The sequence below is a fragment of the Manis pentadactyla genome, chromosome 3 (assembly GCF_030020395.1).
Source record: "Manis pentadactyla isolate mManPen7 chromosome 3, mManPen7.hap1, whole genome shotgun sequence".
Classification (NCBI taxonomy): Eukaryota; Metazoa; Chordata; class Mammalia; order Pholidota; family Manidae; genus Manis; species Manis pentadactyla.
This window is the reverse complement of record NC_080021.1, coordinates 22,409,596-22,433,514: the sequence shown is the minus strand read 5'-3', so window position 1 is coordinate 22,433,514 and position 23,919 is coordinate 22,409,596. Positions and strand designations below refer to the sequence as shown.

The window sequence follows — 23,919 nt, the reverse complement described above, 5'->3', positions numbered from 1 at the left end:
CACACACAAATGAAAACTATTTAAAGACCATTACTACAAAGAGTGAGTTTAAATCTCATTACAGAAATACCATCACATGTAACTGTGTCCACATACTAAAATTATTTCAAAATGTTAGTGGATGGTCTACTTATTTTAAGCAGTAGTCAACACAACTAAATTCTTTCAACAAAATGGTAATGATAATATGTGAATACACACAATAGTTTATAAAGGTCCTCCATATAAATGTCTTTAATGTTTTGATTAAGAATTGATAAATGATAATACAAAATTTCAAACAATATAGGCAATATAAGATGAAAGCCAAAAAAAGATCAGAATTTTACCTCTTAGAATCACCATCAGTACCACTGCATGATCACCCTTGATTTGATATTGCCATACAAACATACTTTGATAGTGTAACAGAGTGGCATATAGACAGAAATTTTTAATAAAACTATTCAATTCAGTTTCACTTAAAATTAACTGAACAGAAAGGAACCAAAGTGACATTGAATGAACTGGCGGTCTTCCAATAAAGTGTTTCAACTCAAGAACAATTTTCTATGCATTTATATTTAAAACAATCAGACTCTCAAAGGCTTCTCACCACATATTATAGTGCCTTTTCACTTGTATATACTTTATATAGCATTGTGGGAAGATATCTTAGTTTTTTGTTAACAGCAGTGTAGGTTGTAAAGATGGAAACCACACTAAACCCCTGCTTTTCCTTTTCTTTCCTGCTCAGTGCCACCCTCCGGTCCCCAAAACTTCCGGGCCTCAGAAGAATGGTATAACAGGCTGCGCATTACATGGGATCCCCCATCTTCCCCTGTAAAGGGCTATAGGATTGTCTACAAACCTGTTAGTGGTAAGTAATGCTTGTTAAGATATATTGTTACCCATGATTAGGCATCAAAAGGCCTTTTAAAAGTTTTGTTTTGTTTTTTAACTTTTTATCTATATTTGGTTTTAAGAAGTGTGAAGAGTCTCTTTCCTTTTTGGGGGTAGAGGGGGAAAGCTTTTCGAATATGGTCAGTGTTGGGTAATATTATCAGAACGGTGAAGTTATGAGTCCACCTGACCTATGCACACCCCAGACGGGGACCCAGCCCAAGGAAACCCTGACTCCCTGGGGACAGGAGGCTGCTATGACTTGATGCATATGTAAGTCTTCAACCTTCAGAATCTCTAATTTCTAATTCCTCTTCTACTTCTTAATTCTTGGTTTAGTTGGAAAAAGTCCACTTATCAACTTCTCAGTCTTCTCATTTTGGAAACTATTTTGGGGTATATAATTTATCAAAGAACTAAGATTACAGTAGTAAAAGGCTTTTCCATCAGCCTCTTAGCCACCCGATGAAAAGGCCCTCTCTCCTTATTTCCCACATCATTATATCCTGAAGACAAGAGCACGACCCAAACAGGGAAGACTGTTCCCTTGGTCCCTGTGTCTGTGTAGGTGAGACCATGTGCCTCCATCTGTTAGCACATCATCTCCTGATGCTTAGCACCTTCACGAAGTTTAAACAGGAGACTAACACTAGATATGATGAGAGTCTTCTTGGTTTTCTGGATCTGCACCTTCAGTACTTTCATTGTTTAGCAGAAAGGGGTTCTCCAATTATTTTTCTTGATTTGGCAGGGATATTTAAAAAAGCATTCTTCAGATCATTAAAAAACTTTCTGCCCTCAAAAACTTTGTTAGTCTCAATTTGTCATGTGAGATGCCCTTGCCTCTGTAACACTGTAGAGCTTTTTCTGTTCTGTCCCACTATCAAGGCCCATACAACTAAAATAACCCACCTCCAAATTCTCCAGGTGAACCATGCAAATGAAATAGCAAGAATGCTATTGGGATATAGGGGATAGACTAGCGTGATCAGGGTTGATGTGTTAATTCGCAGTACAGCCTTGCTGGATTTGTTCTTTGGATCATTTTATAAGTATTTTCTAAGGGAAATAGCTTTATTTTAAGCCAGTGGTTCTTGATTGGTGCAGTTTTGCTGCCCAACAGAGGTATATTCTTCTCTTTTCTTCTGTTTCCTTATTTATTTTCTGTCTGGATGACCTACCTATCCATTGATGTAAGTGGGGTGTTAAAGTTACCTACTAGTACTGTATTGCTGTCAGTTCCTCCTTTTAGGTCTGTTAGTATTTGGTTTATACGTTTAGGTGCTCCTGTGTTGGGTGCATAGAAATTTATAATTGTTCTGTCTTCTTGTTGGACTGATCCTTTTATCATCATGTAATGTCCTTTGTTTCTTGTTGCTTTGTTTTGAAGCCTATTGTCTGTGATGTAAGTATTGCAACTCCAGCTTTTTTTTGTCCCTATTTGCATGGCATATCTTTTTCCATCCCTTCAGTTTCAGTTCTGGCAGAGATATTTTCTACTGTAGATTATATAGATTATGTAAATTATGTAGATTATATAGTTTAGAGGGAAGAGCATTGCCGTTGGCATCTGGCAGGTACTGTTAAGCATCAGATACGTGACAGTGCGTCCACCACCCTGCCCCAGAGTAAAGAACTATCCAGCCCACAATGTCAGTGGTGCCCAAGTGGAAGAATTGTGCATGGTCACTTGCCTTGAGGGTTTAGGGCCCGGGAAAACTGCTACTCAGATAACACATACATACAGAAATATACACAAATATTTTGTTGGAAGGGGGGTTCTGGAATAAAGTAACAAGTATTTTAGGAGCTTATTTCTAACTCAAAGCTCTCAGAGAATGAGCACATCTGGGAAGAGGCAGGAGGTAAATAAAAAGGACTTGGCAAGGAATGTTTTTAATGTTAAATAAGACTCATTGGGTTGAAACAGAGGTGAAAATATAAAGGCCCAAAGAAGCCCACTGATGAAGAGTCTTGGATTAAGTGCGTCATCAGTCTGGTCTTAAAAATCTTAAGAGGAGTAGGCAGAACTAATGCGGTAATGTGGGTGGGCCCCCAGACAGCAAGGTATGGCACAGTGTCCGTGATGAAACTTGCCCCTACCGTCATTTGCATGCGTGCTGGGCACAAAGCTGGGTGTGTGAGAAAGGGAGACTGAGAATGACTTCTTCGGTTTGGCAAATGCCCCAAAGCCTATGGCAACAGAGTAACTCCACTAATGGATGGATGGTGGACCAGCTTCTTCAAATAAGCACCAGGGAAGAACTGCATTTGAGAAAAGGACTAGATCCCTAAAAAGAGCTTCAGCATGTAGTGAGGCGCATAAAGCTTAGAGTTAGGTGCAGCTAGATTCAACCCGCAGCTCTGCCACTGGCCTTCTGTACAATCCCGGACAAACAGCACAACAGCTGAACAAGTGCAATCCACTTCAGGACGGTTTCCGTGTTTCCATGTTCCGCTGTAACCGAAATACACTCTTTCTCCCTTAGTTGCCGGCCCCACACTGGAGACCTTCGTGGGAGCTGACATCAACACCATTCTCATCACCAACCTGCTCAGCGGCATGGACTACAGCGTGAAAGTATTTGCCTCCCAGGCCTCAGGCTTCAGCGACGCGCTGACCGGCGCGGTGAAAACCCGTAAGGCTGACGTCCCGTCGCCTCGGCGCCCCCATGTGCTTTTGCCGCTTTGTTTTCACTGTAACTCAAGCCCTGCTTTTGCTTGGCTTGGCGGTTGGCTCTCTTTTTCTCAGCATTGCCTTTTCTGGATGGTGTTTCATGGAAAGAAAAGTGTACTCCTTACTCAGGGCTGGAGTTTGGAGTCCTGGTTGGCAGGCGAACGTCAGAGCCTGGCATTCAAATACATGTGATGGCGGATAGGATTTCCCTCTGGAAAGTTTTTGTTGGCGTTTTTCAAATTAGGTGAAAACTTCCAACCAGCCTGTAGGCTGACACAGCCAACACCAGTCACATTTGGGCCATGGGGAAGTTTGCCTTTTCTCAAAGCCTCTGCCTGTTGTCCCTGAAACATGCGTGCGCACACACATATGCATACACACATGCCATCCGTAGAAGATAAATGCACCACTCTAAGGACGTCTTCTCTACCTGTTAAGGGTTTTCATGCTGTCTATGCACCCTCGGGACTTCTCATTGGCATATACCCCTCCCAGACCCCCATGGCACAATGCTGTTTTTTCCAGACTCCAGCATGAATGTTCCATATTCCTGATATTTGTTATATTTCCACACCGTCTGTTTAATGTATTTCTTTAAATCGACTTGCAAGTTTTTTGTTTTTTACTTAAATACTTTTCAAAACCCATGTAATTACTCTAAACAGAACAGTATTTTTTTTTAATTGAAGTACAGTGGAAATACACCCTTATTGAGACTGAGAGTTGAAGTATAATCAAAAGTATAAGCCTTAAATCTGCTACTTATTAGCTAAGGCCTTGAGTAAACCACTTGTCCGAGCCCAAGTTGTCTCAAGTCTAAAATAAAGATAATAATAACCATTTATTGGCTAGTTATGAGGATTAAAGAGATACTGTATAAAAAGTGTCAAACATATGGCAAGCATTCAACAAATAACCACTGTGATTATTGTAATAATTGTGCTTTATGTACTTGACCCACATCTCAGTCTCATCCCTAATCAAATAATTAATCTGACAGATGGAATTAAGCAGGAGTGGGTCATGTGTTAACCCAGACTGTAAGCCATTTACATTTGGTTACCTGTGTTTTATGTAGGGCCTGCCCTTTCAATAGAAGAGGCTTTCTAAACTCTCTTGTAGGGAATATTCATCTTGAGACCTTAAAGGCTAGATACAGAATCAAGTTAATTCCAAAAGAAACAGTTTCTGTCTGCAATAGATCTAGGAAGCCATTGCCCTATGGTTCTGATCTCATACTTGGCTTTTGACCATGATACAGTTCTGGTGGCTACCATAATCTCCAAGTAGTTTCCGAGGTGGTGCTAGTACAGCAATTCCTCAGTTCTTCCTTGGGAACACCAGAATCCCATGTGCATTTTCCTACTCTCTATCTCCTCTCTCTTTCTCTAGTTTATCTTTATTTTCCTCTCTAGATTGTCCTTTCTGTATGTGCCACATTTTCTATCTCTGTGATTTCTTTGTTGATCTCTCTTCTTACTCTTTCTTGACTCTTTCTATTCTCCTTTCTCAGTTTCCTCTTTCTTCTTTCCATCCCTCTTCTCTTCTTTAAAAATTATGTTGAGTATTCCAAATATATTTAAAAGAGAGAGTATTGAATTATTTTATATTTTGTCCTTAAAGTAAAAATTAGGTGAGCTTATTATTGGTTTTCTTTCTCCCAAGCAAAATAAAACCCCATACAATGGCAAATGTATTAATTTAAGTTTAAAAAAAAATTTAGTGTAGTTATGTAAAACTATCAATTTCCTTTTTTTGTGGGAGGACAGGGATTGCTTAATTAGCTTTAGCAAAAAGGTCTTCTCTCTGTTATCTAACCAAAAGGAACAATGAAAAGATGTGAACTGTAATTAGGCAAGTTTATTTTTACTGTCTTGAAAAGTAATTTTAAGCTATTTTTATTTTATGAGGTAGCTAAGAGAGAGGGAGAAGAGAAATTCATGTGGATAGAAGAAGTCAGGTCATTAGAGAAAGTAAATATTAAATTTCTGCTTTTCCTGCTTAGATTTAAATGTTAAACACGGATGCTTATTTCTCTGTTGTGTTAGAGAAACACTATTTTTACTGCTTCCCAAAGAATCTTTCTGTGAATAATTGTTGTACATCATAGTGTTGTAAGATTAATAGGAATCAATGTATTTGTTTTTTTAATAATTTTTTATTTGTGTTAATCTTTCATTTTGAAATTTTCAAAAATTAGCTTATTCTCATTCAGTTATGTTTCGAAGGCCAGTCTTCCTGAAACTGCTCCTGTTTCCCTTTTGTCTACTTTGCGTTTATTTAAACCATGACTCTCTCCCAGTGGTTCACAAGTACATACTATACTAAATTTTTTATTCAAAAAGTCTTACATATTAATTGTGGAAAATATAGTAAACACAAATAAATAAAGAGGGAAGATTAAAAATCACCCATAATTTCACCATCCATTGCATGTGATCTTTTTCTTGTGAATATGTATTTCCTTTTTTGTGTACAAATATCAGCCAGGCCATATCATGCATACTGTTCTGCAACTGCTCTTTCAAGTCATAAAGTAGTTATCTTTTGTTCATTAATTTACTGTGAGTTGATGAATTTCCCTCCCCTGGTTATGGAGCTTTAATTAGAATATTGTGTTCAGGTTAATTTCAGATTTGGGGACATTTGTGGCATTGTCTGCAGTGTGACATAGTTATGTTTCTATTTCATTATAGTGTTTTTGGGTGTGACCAATCTTCAAGCAGACCAGATTCAAATGACCAGCTTGTGTACTAAGTGGCAGATCCACCGTCATGCTACTGCCTACAGGATAGTTCTAGAATCTCTCCAGGGTAAGTGCAATCCATCACATATATTTTGTCAAGCACTTGTGTACTTGGTTCTGTGCATATCACTGTGGATAACACACAAGTGACATTAGACAAGAGCCTTCTTTTTTTTAAAAAAAAATGTATACTCCAGCTATTGTAGTTGCTATCTATCAACAGAGAAAGATGTTATAGAACTCTTGACTATTTCTCTATGCTGTGCATTCATCCCCATGACTAATTCATGTTGTGATTTAGATTTTGTGCCTCTTTATCCCCTTCATCTATTTCAACCACCCATCCCAACCCCTCCCTCTGGTAAGCACCAGTTACTTCTCAATGTCTATGAGATTATTGCTTTTTTGCTTGTTATATTTTGTTTTGTTTCCACATGTAAGTGAAATCATATGGTATTTGTCTTTTTCTGCCTGGCCTATTTCACTTAGCATAATACCCTTTAGATCTGCCCACAGTGTTGCAAATGGCAGGATTTCTTTCTTTTTTTATGGATGAATAATATTCCATTGTTTATATGTACCAAATCTTCTTCATCTGTTCATCTACTGATGGACACTTTGGTTGCTTCCATATCTTGGCCATTGTAAATAATGTGGCAATAAATATAAGGGTGCATATATCTTTTTGAATCAGGGATTTTGTTTTCTTCAGGTAAATTTCTAGGAGTGGAGTTACTGGGTTGTTTGATACTTCTGTTTTTAGTTTTTTGAGGAACTTCCACACTGCTTTCCACAGAGACCACACCAATTTACCCTCCCATAAACATTGTAGTAGGGTTCCCTTTTCTCCACATCTTTGCCAGCCCTTGTTATTTCTTGTCTTTTTGGATAGTGGCCATTCTAATTAGAATGAGGAGATATCTCACTGTGGTTTTGATTTGGATTTCTCTGGTGATTAGTGATGTGGAGCATTTTTTATGTGCCTGTTCGCCATCTGTATTTCTTCTTTGGAGAAAATGTCTATTCAGGTCCTTCGCACATTTTTTAATTGGGTTATTTGAGTTTCTGGTGTTGAGGCTTATGAATTCTTTATATATTTTAGATGATAACCTCTTATCAGATAAATTATTTATGACTATATACTCCCATATTGTAGGATGCTTTTTTGTTCTGCTGATGGTATTCTTTGCTATACAGCAGCTTTTTAGTTTGATGTAGTCCAACTTTCTCAGTTTTGATTTTGTTTCCCTTGCTCAGGAGATGTGTCCAGGAATTGCTCATGCTTATCTTCAAGAGATTTTTGCCTAATTTTCTTCTAAGAGTTTTATGGTTTCATGTCTTATATTTTGGTCTTTAATCCATTGTCAGTTTACTTTGTATATGGTGGTAGACAATAATCTAATTTCATTCTCTTGCATGTGGCTATCCAGTTTTCCCAACACCACTTATTGAAGAGACTATCTTTTCCTCATTTTTTATTTGTGGCTCCTTTGTAATATGTTAATTGATCATATATACATGGGTTTATATCTGGGCTCTGTATTCTGTTCCACTGATATATGGGCCTGTTCTTGTGCCAGTACCATACTGTTTGGGTTACTATAGCTTCTTTGTAGTATAGCTTAAATTTTAAAGTCAGGAAGCATAATCCCCTCCAGCTTTGTTTTTCTTTCTCAAGATAGCTTTGGCTATTCAGGGTCTTTTTTGGTTCCATATAACATTTAGGTTTCTTTGCTCTTGTTCATTGAAAAATGCCATTTGTACTTTGATAGGGATTGCACTGAATCTATAAATTGCCTTGGGCAGGATGGGCATCTTGACAATATTAATTCTACCTATCCATAAGCATGGGTTAGATTTCCATTTATTTGTGTCTTCTTAAATTCTTTCATCATGTCTTATAGTTTTCAAAGTACAGGTCTTTCACTTCCTTGGTTAGGTTTATTCCTAGGTATTTTATTCTTGCTAATGCAATTGTAATTGGAATTGTTTTCTCAATTTCCCTTTCTGCTACATTGTTGTTAGAATATAGGAATGCAACAGATTTCTGTATATTGATTTTGTATCCTTGCCACTTGCTGAATCCAGTCATTAATTCTATTAGATTTCTGGGTTTCCTCTGTGTATATCATGTCATCTGCAAATAGTGACAGCTTTTTACTTCTTCCTTGCCATTTTGGATACCTTTTATCTCTTTGCCTGTTTGCCTCTTTGTCTGATTGCCATAGCTAGGACTTCCAGTACTATGTTGGATAAAAGTGGTGAGAGTGGACATCTTTGTCTTGTTCTTGATCTTAGAAGAACAGCTTTCAGCTTTTTGCCGTTGCGTGTGATGTTAGCTGTGGGTTTGTCATATATGACCTTTATTATATTGAGGTACGTACCCTTTATACCCATTTTGTTGAGAGTTTTTATCATGAATGGGTGTTGAACTTTGTCAAGTACTTTTTCAACATCTGTTGAGATGATCATGTGGTTTTTATCCTTTTTGTTAATATGTGTATGATGTTGATTGATTTATAAATATTGTACCATCTTTGCATCCCTGGAATAAATCCCCCTTGCTTGTGATGGATGATCCTTTTGATGTATGGTTTTAGTATTAGAGTGATGCTGGCCTCATAGAATGAGTTTGGAAGTATTCCCTCCTCTTTTATTTATTTTTTGAATACTTTAAGAAGGATGGATATTATCTCATTTCAAATATTTGATATAATTAATCTGTCTATTTCTTCTAGGTTGTCCAATTTATTGGCATATAATTTTTCATAAATTTGCTTTTACTTCTTTGCATTTCTTTGGTGTTAGTTGTAAATCCTCCCTCTTCTTGAGGAGGCTGTATTGTATGGATCATGCAGGACATAAAGTCAGAATGACTGGCTAAGCTAGTTATTTAATATCTCCAAATACCATTTTCTCATCTGTTAATGGGCATTAACCATAGTTCTCATTTCTTGGCATTCTGTGGGGATTAACCTGAGATCAATTTGTATAAAGCATTTGCAAGCTGCTTTGCACACATGAGATGCCTGAAAAATGTTAGCTGCTATTGGTAATAGGAACTGAATAGCCAGGACTAACATGCATTACAATTATATGGCACTAATATTTTAGTATTTACTCCATGGGATCTCGATTTTACTTTAATGTTTTACTTAGTAATTATTCTTACTTTTGGGGATAATTGGTGAATAAGAAACTCTCATTCAGAAGATGGTATAATGTATCTATGCTATCATGAACAGATTCTTCATCATTTATTCTTAATTACAACTACAATTTGGGACTTTGTTTCATAGTTGGAACACTAAAAATGATTTCATTAAAAATATCAAGAACAACAAATGTCGATTCCTGAAAAGTGAGTTTCTAGAGAGTCTCAATCCTCTTTTCATATTATCAGCATGGATAATATTCAGAAGATGAGATTAAATAACGAAAACAAATCAAAGTTGTATTATCAGTAGGAAAGATATGTCTTGTTATTCTGGGGGAACTATAGGAGATACTAGAGAAACCCAAATGATTTTTTTAAATCTTTCAAACATACTAATAAAATTGTTAAAAATTTTCTTTCTGGAAAATGATCATGCTTTCCTCATTTAAAAAGCAGAAGGAACTGCTTTTTTGGGTCTAGATAGAATTAATTTATTAGCCCATATTGCTGGCTGTGACTACATTAAAAATGCAGATGATCCAATAAAGTATAAAGCACAGTTTAGTAGAGTCTTGGTAACATTTGGAAATATGCTGAGAATATGAGAATAGAATATGAGCAACACAAGAAGAGACCCTTGACAATCCCAGCCAAGACATTATCTGAATGGAGATACTGAGCCACTAATTCCTTAACTTCCTGTGTGTAATCTTACAAGGATCCATTTAGCCTGACACTGGCTAAACATAGGAGAGTGGCTTTAGTCTGAAATAAATATAGAGTAAGGGAAAATCAGGATAGGTCACTTGGATTTTGTGGTTGTTTTGAACATGATTTATTGGATACTTAAGCAAAAGTATATGAAAAATATGCAACTACTATAGAGAAAAGACTATAAAACCTTAAAGAGTTACATTTCCTGTATCTTTAAAAGAACAGCTAAGTCACACTGTAAATTTAGGGGGTTGAGATTTACTGGTATTTGTTAAGCTTTGAAAAAAATACTAAGTGTAAAAAAGTCACGCTGCCAAAGTACCCCACAATATTTTATCCTTTTGTATCATTTATGAAGTTGCCATGAAGGCTCCTGTGAATATTTATTGACTTTCAAAAAAATGAAAGTATATAGAATGACGTAAAGATGTATTGAAACTGGCTTTATCAATGGAATTAATGAGACCCGTAAGTATTGTTTTATTAAGTGCATTTGGTTTAGTGTACTTGGAAAATAGCACTGGGATTCTTATCAAAGGATATGATTGATGTGTCTGATAACATTGATCTGGTAATCCAAAACCTCAAAAAATCTCTTTCTGAAGCCAAGGTCTCTGCTAGAAAAAAATGTGAGTCCACGTTTCCTTCTTATTTTCAAGTTAAGTTAATTTGTACTCCCTCGTATTGTTTTCCAGCTGCCAAAAACCTCTTGAACTGAGCCTCAATAGTCTCTATTAAACAAGAATGAACAACGTGTTGTTCAGTTTATTTTTCATCAACATTTTTAGTTGAGAGATTTATGAGCCCAATTAGCCTACATTTCATTCAACCAGTTGACTGACTGAATATTGTTAACTAACAGGACAGCAATAGATCCTAACTGACAGACTCAAAAAGAAGTGGTTGGAGGTAGGGAGTGAGTATAGGGATAGCAGCAGAGAATGTATTTAAATATTTTAACTTGTACAGTTTAGGTGAAGGAAGATTTTTTCTACTTCAGAGTGGGGAAGAATTAGACTGAGTTTCTTTCCTTTGTTTTTTTCAGTATCAACCTCCTTCACCCATTTCTCCCTCCCCCTGCCTCTGACAGCCACTAATCTGTTCTCTGTGTCTATGAGCTTGGTTTCAGGCTGGGTTTATCTTGCAGAGAAATGTGATCCCCATGCTGTCACTGCCTGGCAAGGGCTTGCGGTCAGATGCCCATTTTTCCACAGGCAGATGAGTCCCAGAGCCCCCACTGCTTTAACTTGGTCCCAGTTCCCATTGATTTCATGTGCTGCCACTGAAGACATTTCATTCAGTCTTTCCACCCAGGAAGAGATACTAGAGAGAAATGGGACCTAATTCCTCCATATGAAGGAGAAAAGTTTTATCCTAGAGTGACCTATTACTGAATGCCTCTGACAAATCCCGATTATTTGATGGGTAATTTTTTCCTTTTTTTTTTTAAATTAATATATATCTCTCTCCATGGTCTGGTATGTGTACTTGTATTCTGGGATGAAGTCAGTGAAGGCCCCTCCATTCTAACCATAAATACTGGTCAACTTCTCTGAGCTTTAGTTTCTCTTAAATTACTTCTTTTGTGACCTTTACCTGAGGTAATACCTACAAATTTCTAAGGTTTTTGTGAATAAAACAGTCAGGCTGTCTCATGCAGATTTGTTTGTTTGTAAATGGCAGAAATGCAGGCAAAAATGACTTAAGCAAAAGAGTCAATTTATTGGCTAATATACTGAGAAGTTCAGTAGTATCTGACTTCAGGCACATCTGGATTTAAGTGTTCAGATAGTGTCATCAAAAATAAGTCTTGCTCCATCTTTCTGCTCTGCTCTCTGCCTTCGTTCCCAGCCAGATTCTTGGAGTTGGCCTCGGTCAGATCCAGAATTATATCCTCCAACCCGACAGTCTTAGTGAAGGGAAAGCTTCTCTTTCTCAGTAATTCCAACAAAAGTCCAGAAACTTGAGTCATATTGGCCTGATTTAGGTCATATACTCCTAAATCTGTCATTGAGTGCAAGGGCATGAAATAAACTGACTGGTCAGAACTGGTTGCCTCCTGCCCCTGTATCTGGAGAGAGTGGGGGGGTTATTCAGCCCTTCCCAAATCATAAAGACTGAGAGTGAGGCAGAACGTATTCAAAGAAAGAGGGAATAGATGCAAGATAGGCAAAAACAACAGATGTCCTCTACCCATGTAAATATTATGACATTTTTTATAGCCAAGAAGAAATAAAAGAAAGATTACCAAAAGGATAAGGTTTTCTCAGGAAGGGCTGAAATACATCCATGTTTGTGTCAGTCATGCACTTGCCAAATTAAATTGTAAGCTCTTAACTTACAATTTTACTGGTTAACTGTAGGACAGACCAAAGTCAGAGACTTTTGGTTGGTCTTGGTTAACTCAGAACCCCGTGGGAGCCTGCAGTAGTTCTGTGGAAGTTCTGGAGTTGTATTGCTCTCTCCAGCTGTTTTTGAGTTGACTTGGCATGGACGTTGAGTACAGCATTTCCCTTCAAGTTCATGTATTTATACACTACATGAACCCAAGTTCTGTAGTCATTCCGTAATCTCCATAACTTGGTGAATTTTTTCGTATCCTGCTTTAAAAAAAGTTTCCAGGAATACTCACCTTATCTTCTATCTTGTTGAAATGTCAGTTTTGCAGTATCATAAGTAGAGAATCACAGCACAGTGGAGAATCTACCTCAACCAGACACCAGATCCAAAACAAAAACTCATAAAACAAAACCTGTTCTCAAGATTAAACTTTTTGAAGTAGTGACATTATGTTTGGGGGTCAAGATATTTGTCAGACGTTGGGAACAGAAGCATTTGTATCTTAAAATTCCAGCAGACTGTCTTGGATCCTGGATATTTTTTACTTGTGGATCTCCATTACTCCACCAAAGACATTTTGGTGATTCAAGTTGGTGGCCTCATTATCAGCATGATAATAACCTACAGAATATATTTAGTATGGCTTTGTAAGAATGAATGCACACAATTTTTTCCCCTGTCCTAAAAAAATACATTAACTTCTGGCACAAGGATTTGAGGAAATTGGTCATCATTTGATCAGTTTAAATGATTTCTTTAAGGCAAACCTTTAGACCAGAATCACACGTGCCAAAAGCAACATGGATACTTCCCCTTTCATGTAACTCTTTGTTAGTATTGGGAGACAGACTGATTAATTTTATTATGTCTGTTCCAGTTTTCCAATGGTTTGTAGATTTTTTTTTTTAGCAGTAAAATGCATTTACATTGCATTATCAATGGTCTGTAAAGTTCATAGATGTCCACGGGAAATAGAAGAGACAGTAGAAAAGCACATTTCAAGGTTTGATTCACGGGGCGTCCCAGGAAGCTTTTATGGAGATGGATAAATATGATCCATGCAAAGGATTTAGGATATGTTTGTATTACAGGTAGTTAACAGGTCAACAGAGCTTGTAAGAGGCTCCAAAGTTGTGGTTAAGTATTAAAAAGAAAGAGCTACTATGGGTTTCTGAGCCTGGGAATCAACCACTGAATTTGGACATCAGCAAAGCAGAGTGCAGTGTTCATTTTTATTTTCTTACAAGCAAACTCCTTGAATAGCAATATATAATCTCACAAACACCTTAACAATCTTTTTATTTCATCATTTTGCAAAATATAGAATAAATTACTGAGGTAGACCTTAATTTATTCTGAATAAATGTATTACTAAGATTATATTATAAGACTCACTTTTGAAATTCTGTAATATTCAGAATTATAAAAATAAGTTTCAAATTCCGTTTAACAAATGGCCTTAATTTATTTATATTTTTTAAAATCAAGATTTGTCCATAGACAAAATTTTAAATGGTATATGTCATATTTGTCCTGATATATGTACATTGTATATATATGTTTTGTTTCAATATATACATTAAAATATAGATTGAAGTTTAATTGGTGGCATGCTTTCAAAATAGGTAAAAGTCACTGTTTAACAGTTCTTGTATTTTGTGCTTAAAAAAGTAACTGGTCTGTTTTTATGTTTTCTATATTTTGTTTATATTTGATAAATTGCAAATAGCATTTGAAGTAGTTTGTTAAAATCACTCAATAATATGTGTAATGTATTTAATTAATGCAGTTTTAAATACTGGTTTTTAAATTCTAGAAGTAAAGCTATGTAGGGTTTTGACTACATGGATGCAACTTAGGAATCAGATAAAGATCAATCTAGAAGATTGTTCCTTTCATGGTAGCAGTAAATCTTCCTTTTAACCAGTTATCCATGTGGTAAAAAAATACGCACTCTTCCTGTAAAGGAAACCCATTTGAAACTCTTTAGTAATGAAACCCACTAAAGTAGGCAGCCATTCCCCATGGAGTGCTAAGCACTGAGCCATAAGGGGTCCTCCTCTGAACTCTGCATGCTGTCATGTTTGCTTATTTCATATGCACGCAGCAGCTTTCAGACTGTTTCATTTTGGTAAACCTTATGCTTAACTTACTTCATGATGTATTAGTGGAAATTAAAGCAACATCCTCTGAGACTGGCTTTTAGAGTTCTGAAAATTTAAATTTCAATTCTACTTATGGAATTCTATGGACTTTGTTAAGCTACTAACTTTTCTGGCCTTCAGTTTTTTGTCTTTAGATTGAGGATAATTATAAATGTTACAAGGATCAAATGAGTTGATACACATAAAATCCTTAGAATAGTGTCTGGCACAAGATCAGCTCTCATAAAATGTTGGCTATTATTATCATTGTTGTTGTTATGAAATTCCAAGCACAGAACCTAGCTTGTAGTAAGCCCTCAGGCAATGATAAATGTCATTCATATAACTTCCCCAGAGTCCAGACCCAAGGACCAGCACTAACTCCTCCAGGAAAGCAAAGCAATCCTGGATATGGGAATGCAGAAAGTAGCCAACAGTTAATCAGGTTGCTAAATTCTTTGTTCCTCTGCCAGGGTGGAGACAAGACAGAGAAAGTGCTAGGTGAAACGGCTGTATATGGCATGTGTCCTTGATAGAACAGAAAGAACTCTGGAACCAGGAGTGGGGAGACGGAGTCCTGTTGTATGTATGGCCCTAAGCCTCTTAAATATCATGTCCTGTTTCCTCAATTTTGATTTTAAAAGAATAAAACGGGGTCTTCAGAGTGGATCCAAGGAGTTTGGAGAGCTTCCTCTGAACTTTCTTGGAGTCTGCTTTGCATTCGAAAGAAATCCTGGGTGTCAGTTAAAAATCAAGATTGAGAGAAGGGAAATTGGGCTGTGTGGGGACTCCCTGGCTGTTCCAGTACCCCTGCAAGTTCTTGCATGTGCTTATGGAAGCTTTGAGGACCCTGGAAGCCCACCTCTTTATCCACAAACATAAAGCTTGCCTAGAACCCTACAGTTTCTAACTCTATACCTTCTAACTCTGTATCTTTAGGCCACTTCCAAGAATCCTGTTGCATGGTAATAAGCTGTATGGGGCTAAAAGGATGTATTTTTTGTCAATTTGTAATAGGTTGTGTTCTGGAGAATTATGTTGAATAAAAGGGGATTCTAATTTTTAAAAAATAAATACACCCACCTCTATTAAGATGTATACGTATGATTACATACATGAATAATTGTCCATTCATTTGAGGGTTAATCTCAGGAGACTTATAGTAGCAAATCTCATTTTTTGAACATATAAAATGTGATTTTTAATTATAAAAATATTGGTGGATATATTAACTCTTTAGAAAAAGATAGAATGCCTCAAATAAGTATAAGTCATTCTGGAGTTATCTGATTAGGCCATGCATATTAAGCGTGTTAGAAGCAAATCATCTAATAATGGCTGTTTTAAAAAATTCATATGTGTATGTTCTTCTTTTTTTTTATAGATAAAAAAAAGCAAGAATCCACTGTGGGTGGAGGGACAACCAGGCATTGCTTTTATGGACTTGAGCCTGATTCAGAATATAAAATCAGTGTTTACACGAAGCATCAGGAGATTGAGGGACCCAGTGTGAGCATAATGGAAAAAACACGTAAGTCAAGTGTGTTCTCTCCTGATTTCTTTCTCTGCAGACAAACAGTACTTTAGACATCCTGTTCTGGTTCAAAAACCTTATTCCATTTAAAAAACATTAGTTATCAGTGCCCAGGAATATCTGTAGTACAAGTTTTGCTCCTCTTCTCCAGTCCCATAGTCCATTGCTTGTGGCACACTGATGTCATCTGTATGGTTTTTTCCATCCTTTGTATGTTTCACAAGGGACTATCAGGCCCTATGATAGGAAAGTGCTTGAAACAATGACCTATATTGTGATTTGTATCCATAAGGAACATTTGTGCTATGTGGAGTGTGAAATGAAGTTTAAGGCCTGGGTCCTGACATTAAGACAATGGCATATTACCACAGCTGTGAGGATGGGAATGGGGCCAAGGTGTCCCAACTGGCTGACCCTAGAGTTATTGCCTACTGAAGAGCTCTGGCGCCTTTTCCATATGAGCTGCGGGTCTGATGAACTGAAGGGAAAGGCAAAGTGTAAAATTAAAACAAAGCACTTTTTACATGTTCTAAAGAGCAAGGAGGGTGTCAACTTCTTGGAATGGCTTTTAATCAAGGATTCCTGACGTAATGGCCACATATAAAATGGTTTGAATTGTAGTGAATTCTGCTAGACATTTGTGTGCATAATTCAGGGCTTTGAACTTAAACTTGAAATCTTAGAGGGTTGGTATGTGAAAAGGTGGTGGTGAAAGGCTTTTTTGGTAGCCCCTCTATCATGTGTCTGCTGTGTAGAGAGTTCTACTATCTACATAGAGTCTTCCAGTTGATTTGACACATGCAAAAAGAAATCATCAATGTGTGGCCCTCAAAAACAGAAAGTGAAAGTATAATACATTGATGCATCTGATTTTTTTCTAAGGCAAAGACTTTATTTCATAACGCTGAAATAGTCAGCATTTTATATTACACATGTATTTTTGAGGTATGATTTACATATTATAAAATTCACCCATTTTAAGTATATGATTCAGTGAATTTTAGTACATTTAGGTGTTGTGCAGCCATCTCCACAATCCAATTTTAGAACATTTCCATCAACCAAAAAGATATTTCATGCCCATTCCCAGTCAATCTCCTGCCCCATCCTCAGCCCCAGGCATTTATCTTCTTTTCTTATACATTTGCCTTTTTTGGATATTTCATATACAAAGGGAAATATGGAAAATGTAGTCTTTTGCTTCTGGACTCTTTCACTTAGCATGTGTTTTTGAGGTTCATTGATGTTGTTGACATCATGTTCATAGGCATCAGTAATTTGTTTCACTTTAATGCTGATTAGAATTCTGTTTTGTGGGTAGAGGAACATATAATTCTGAAGTTATCGAGTCAAACAGGCTCAGTTTGCATTGTGAACTTGGGCAGTTCAACATATCTGAGCATCTTTTTGCTCATCAATGTTAAACACCTACTCTCTTGCCTCCTGCGGTGGTGGTAAAGATCCAAGTGAACCTGTTGAAGTTTTCAACCTGTATCTTACTGAACAAGTATTTGTAATCACCATGACTGACTGGTTGGAAGTACAAACTGATGGCCATGGCTTTAGATTCCACCATCAGACATGTGTTTTTATGTTTTAAAGTATTTTTCGAAAGTTCAAAAGATATGACAACAACACAGGACACACACGTCCTCATGGTGCCAATCTGCTGAAACCATGTGACCACTGTCTCTTTTAGACAATGTATGTATGTGCTCTCAAGTTTGCTGCTCCTTAATATTTAGGCTAGTCCTTTGCTCATATCCACTATTTGCCTGACCTCTAAAAATTTTTGAGTTTGGGGCACCTGGTCTACTTCTACTCCCCCTAACCTTAATCCCACAACTGGTAACTACCAACCCGGACTTAATTTGGCTGGGTCTGTTTGATATAAATGTTTTCCTTAGGTGGAGGATATCTGCCCTGCAGCTTCCCCCCACCGGGCTCTAGTTCAAACTTCTGTAGCAATGTGCACCAAAACTGCTCCCTCTTCTGTGTAACAGTCCCTCACATACTTGAGGACAAGGACCATCTGTGCCACATAAAGAATATAAACATGTGTTGCCAGCTCATTGTGGTTCTTCTTACTCATGAGATTCTCTGGCCAGATGTTCTACCCAAACATTTTGCTCCGTCTGCCATAGGCTGTCACTGATTTGGTTCCTGATTTATTGACCGAACTTGGGACATGCCTCAATTTTTCACGTTAAAGAAGATGCATAAAGATGACCGATGATTTCCACAGAATTTAAGAGAAAGAAATCTGGCTTTAGAAGCATTTTGTGGTGCTTTCAAGAAAGGCTTACAATGCTAGTTTTAGTATTAAGATTTCTAATTTTTTTTTTTTACTTTTGAAACGTTTTAGCTTCAAAAAATTGCCCTTAAAAGATAAAAGGAATATGTATCCATAACAATAAAGTACATTGCTAATCCCTCTCTTCTCCCATTCTTCCTTCCCAGAAATACCCATATGTGTTTATCTATATTTATTATACACACACACACACACACATATATATACACACACATACTGATATTATGTATGTAATATATAATAGAAATATTTTTATGTTTTACAAATAGAATCATACCATGCTATTTTGTGACTTGCTTCATTTTATGTTATAATTAATATCAAACATTTTTGCATATCAGTAATATATAGTTAACCTCATTCTTTTAAATGTTGAATCATTTTACTCTGTTTTATTTTATTGGCTCTTAGTATTGGAAGAGCCCTTAAAATTCATCTCTTCCAAACTTCCTGCCAGTGAAGGAATTTCTTTTACAACATTCCCGGCAAAGAATCAGTTTGCCTGACCTCAAAATCCTTCCAGCTATTTGGAGCTTACTGCTTGCAGAGGCTGAACATCCCCTTCTCTGAATGTCTATGATGAGTCAAAGATTTTCCCTCATATTCAACTGGGATGATAGAAATAATTTTCTCAGTATTTCTTACATTTTTAGGGTCATGTAAGAAAGAATATTTAAAAACATGGCATTTAGGATGTTTACCTGATGAGCCCTAACTTGCTCTTCCTTTGCCACCACTGATGTAACTATCCCTGGGTCCTTTAACCAAACCACACTTCCGCAGAGCACATGGACTCTCACACTTTGAACTGATCCGAGCACACTGTAGCCTCCCAGTGTCCCACCCTTTGGTCCTCAGAACTGAAAGTTTTTAGAGATGGTCTGAGCAGAATAGGGAGGGAATTAGATCCACTGGGGACTACATGTTGGGGATGCTGGGTCAGAAGGAGGAGCGTGCTGGTAAGCGAGGATTGATGGTCAGTTCTTAGTTAGGCAGAATGGAAACAAAGTTTGCTGTATGCATGAGGCAGCCAGAGAGGAATCTGAAATAGGTTGGCAGGATTCCTACCTTAAATCACCATTAGAACCACTTTGTAGTTGACAGTTTGATTGCATTGACTCTGCTGGGTCAGCTGAACTGTGGCAAAATAGCATTTCAAGCCTTCAGTCTGAAGTTGAGGGGTTGGATGGAGCTGGTTTTCACAGGCTGTGGATGTTTTGTAATAGTCATTGAATTCGTTAAATCCTCAAAGAAGACAGTTGTTAAAGTCGTTGATGCCTCTGAAGGATCCTGATGCCATGACCTCCCTTTGTCCACCGCAGACGAGGTGACTGACTGATGCTCTTTTTCCCTCTCCTTTACAGAATCACCTCCTACTCAACCACCTACTTTTCCTCCAACCATTCCACCGGCCAAAGAAGGTAAAAGAATAATACAGTCACGACATGATTTTAGGTTAAGGATTTCTATTGATTTTGTTTATTTGTTTGTTCACTAAAAACCCAAGATATTAATAAAAGATATTTTCTCTTTAACACAAATGCTTATTAAATCCTGATAAGATGTAAACTTGCAATGAGTAGTAAATGAGACAGAGATCTAATGTATGGTATAATGAATATAGATAACAAAGTATTGTAGTATAATCATGTGATGTGAAAGAGGTGCTAAATATTGCTATAATAGCAACCATATTACAATATATAAATGTATCAAGTTAACGTGTTGTAGACTTTAAATTTGCACAATGTATATGTCAAATATATTCAATAAAAAAGGAAAAAATACTAATATAATGATAGATTCTGTGCATGCAAAGTAGATTTTTTAACAGAATTGCTTCATATTTACTCCATTAAAAAAAATTTCAGAGTAGTAAATATTTCACCATGGAAGAATAGTTGCATAATCAGTGAGTGAGGATCTAGTTTGTAATTCTGTAGACAAGGGCAGTTGTTTCCAACTTACCTCTGAAGTGCCTCCTCCCAGCTGTTTCTTTCTATCTTCATCACAAGAGTTCCTCATCGCCTCTTACCTGAGCTGGTCAGGTAACTTGCTAAAAAAAACTTCCAAACACAGTCGTGGCCTATAATTTTTTTTCATTCCACTAGTGAATATTTATTAACTCCCCTATTCATTTGCAAAGCTCAAATGCCAGGAACTTGGAATACAATAATAATGTAGGATAGCTGTTTTCTACCTGTTCTCAGTATTGCAAGAGAGCTACGTGTTTGCCTAGTTAATGACCCGTCAAGGATATGACTCAGGAAATTGAGATTCATACGGCAGTCCAGAAATTAGAAGAGTTAATGCTGCTGCAGGTTAATCACTTGTGAAGGAGGAGGAGAAATTTGATCTACATGTTAAAGAATGTGTTTTACAAATAGGTAAGAGGAAGAATGGCGCTCAAAGTCGTGGCGTGATCTAAGGGCATAAGGTGTTTGGAAAGCCATAGGCACTTGAGCATGGCACAGAGGAAAGGGTGAAGATAGAGTTATGAAGTGGTTTGGGGGCCAGAATAAGAAGTTGGGGTTATCCTACGGAAATAGTGTGCCACAAGAAATATTATGAAGGGAGGTGACCTGCAGAAGTCTATGCTTGATAATGAGATCAGTGGAATGGGAAGGCTGGCTTAGGGGAGGAGAGGATAAAGATGGAACACATAGCTGGGAGCTTATTTTGGAAGAGTTCTTCCATTCATTATGCATTTTAAAGTACCTGTTACGTGGCAGTGATGCCTCAGGGAAGCAAAGAGGTGCTGAGGAACTCTAAGAAAGCGGCCATTCTTCCGAGCATACCATGCAAACTCTTCCATGATCAACTTACTTTGTAGCGGCATCTCCTGAACAATGTTATGTAACAGCAAAATTGTACAACTCAGGGTTTCTCATACACACCTTCTGCTGTCCTGCATCTTTTAATTCTAGTTACTCTACCTGGAATGCCAGCCTCTTTCTTTTTCCATCTTCCTGTCTAGCCTTTTTTGGTCTCACTAGCTATGATTATTATTACTGTTGGAACTGAAAAGAAAATCCTACTTCATGAATTTACTAATCTGACATTTCTGATGCAGTTATTATAGAACTCTCTGAGGTGAGAATATTTTTATTCATAGCTGAGCATGGTATTATTCAGTAAACATTTATTAAAGCTTGCAGAAGACTTAAGTGATGTGGAAGGCTCTGTGAGAGTAAAGATTGACAGAGTAGAAACACTGGTTCTGAAGTTTTCATGAGGATGGTTTCATATGGTGGGGCATTCTTAACTTGAATAATTATTCATTTTAGGCTCTCTTTGTTCTGAGTGTATTTAACAAAGAACCCTGTAAAATTTTATTATTAAGATGATACTGAATATTTATTTAACAAATGTTAACTAGAAAAAAATACAAAGAAGAAAAGTAAAAACACAATTTCATATCCCAGAGGTAATTCCTTCATGCATTTCCATGTATTTTTTCTTTGATTTAATAATAAGTGAACATGTCATTTTGAATATATGAGGAAAAAGGGCACATTTTCTCATGAGTATTTGTGTGCAAATGGCCTAAGATGAAAATATTCAGATTATTGAAGAGTAAATTGTTTGTTTAATCATAAAACAGAGTCAGCCACAGTGATACACGTTTTGAAGGGGAAGAGAGGCACAGAGCATCTGAAAGAGCACATGACACCAAAAAAAGGATTATTAGAAGTGCTTTCAGTGAAGTAGGTTTTTGATGGAGTGCTTTTTGCTTGTTTCTTAGTGCTAATCTCAGTAATACCTACTGAAAACAGTTTCCTGGGCTAGCACTAGTGTACATTTCTTGACACATGTCGATGGGTGGCAGAAGGACATAGAATTTTTGAGCAAGACTGGAATTAAAATTTGTTATGGCCTCAGCCCAAATGCATTTCAAGTTGTAGAGATTATCTGCTTGCATTGTGTCACATGCCTTCCTTCTGAAGTTGAATCTCTCTGAAGTTACTAAGTTAGTAAGTAGAGACAGGATACTCAGAGTGATAACGTGGACTTCCTTCTAATCAGTAGGCTCTAGAGAGTATTTACTGATGCTTCTCTCTCTAAATCACTTTAGTTGCATATTTTTCTATTCTCTCATTTCTGTTCTGTAGGACTGAGATTGGTGGATTTTTTTCCTCTCTCTGTGTTTGATAGGAGCTTCTTAATCATGAATAAGAACCTTGAGTATAGGAGAGGAATGATGGTCAGGAAGTACAAGGAGCAAGAGCTTGGAATATGATTTACACCTGTCCTTTGGGGAAAGAGCTCTAGATACCAGAGGGAAATCTACATCTGCTTTATTGATTTAATAACTACTAAGTTTTCCCCTTGCCTCTAATTCAAAATGTATTCTTGGTCTTCAGTATGTAAAACTGCCAAGGCAGACCTGGTGTTTATGGTGGATGGATCCTGGAGTATTGGAGATGAAAATTTCAATAAGGTCATTAACTTTCTGTATAGCACTGTTGGAGCCCTGAACAAGATCGGTGCAGATGGAACTCAAGTAAGGCTAATAGATCAATCATTAATTCTCTGTGTGCATTAAAACATGATTCCAAGCTATTATTATGACTACTTGGCAGGGGATATGGGTAAAGAAGTATAATGATTGGCTCCAACCCTAAATGACAAGACAGACAAGACAGGGTTTGGAAGCAGCTTACTGATGCCTGTAGAGCTGGAGAAGATGCTAGTTAGTCCCTACAAGCTCTTGAATTCAGCAAACTGAGGTTGGAATGACTATGTCGGCAGATGTTTCCTTTGTATACTAGGATAGAGTATTTCCTTTAGGGATACACCCAATATTTTCCCTGTCTTCAAGGGCATTATAATCTTGAAAGAGAGAGGTATGGTCACAAATTACTGTAAATCAATACAAACATAAAATGAATTAATTCATTCAAAAAATATTTTCAAGGATTTATTATGGTCAGGTGCACTACTGTCATAGTGGATATGACAGACAATGTCCCTAATTTCATAGTGCTCATGTTCTTAAAGGCAGGGAGAGGAGGGTGACAGATATAAAAAGGCAACAAACAAATTCATGAGGTAGGAAATGGAGCTGTGAAAACAGAATATGATTTAAATTCATTGAAGGTTATTTTAAATTATGTGTCAACAGATGTCTTTTTGAGGAAGTTGCTTTTGAATGGAGATGTGAATGATGCAGAGGATATCTGAGAGTAGAATTTCCAGAAATAACAAGTGTAAAAGGCCTAAGATGAGAAAGAATTTTGAGGCTTCAGATGTTGATCTTTGTAACTAGAAGACAGAGGATGAGCATCTGGGGGGTAGGAGAAGAGGTGGAAGCAGTGGACAAAACCAGATCATCTTGAGTCTTATGAACCACTGAAGGAGTTGGGTATCAGCATAAATGCAACGGGAAGCCACTGGAAGGTTTTAAAGAG

At 37.0% G+C, this 23,919-nt stretch overlaps 1 protein-coding gene across 4 annotated transcripts in view; it reads left to right on the top strand.

Moving 5' to 3' along the window:
- COL14A1 (collagen type XIV alpha 1 chain) overlaps nucleotides 1-23,919 on the top strand; it is a 239,414-nt gene that overhangs the window by 136,195 nt on the left and 79,300 nt on the right. For all 4 annotated transcript variants that reach the window (XM_036876369.2, XM_036876368.2, XM_036876370.2 and 1 more), the window contains exons 21-26: nucleotides 737-859; nucleotides 3,372-3,521; nucleotides 6,256-6,372; nucleotides 16,045-16,191; nucleotides 19,873-19,929; nucleotides 22,873-23,012. In XM_036876369.2, coding sequence (XP_036732264.2) covers nucleotides 737-859; nucleotides 3,372-3,521; nucleotides 6,256-6,372; nucleotides 16,045-16,191; nucleotides 19,873-19,929; nucleotides 22,873-23,012 — 734 coding nt within the window. The remainder of the gene's footprint in view (nucleotides 1-736; nucleotides 860-3,371; nucleotides 3,522-6,255; nucleotides 6,373-16,044; nucleotides 16,192-19,872; nucleotides 19,930-22,872; nucleotides 23,013-23,919) is intronic.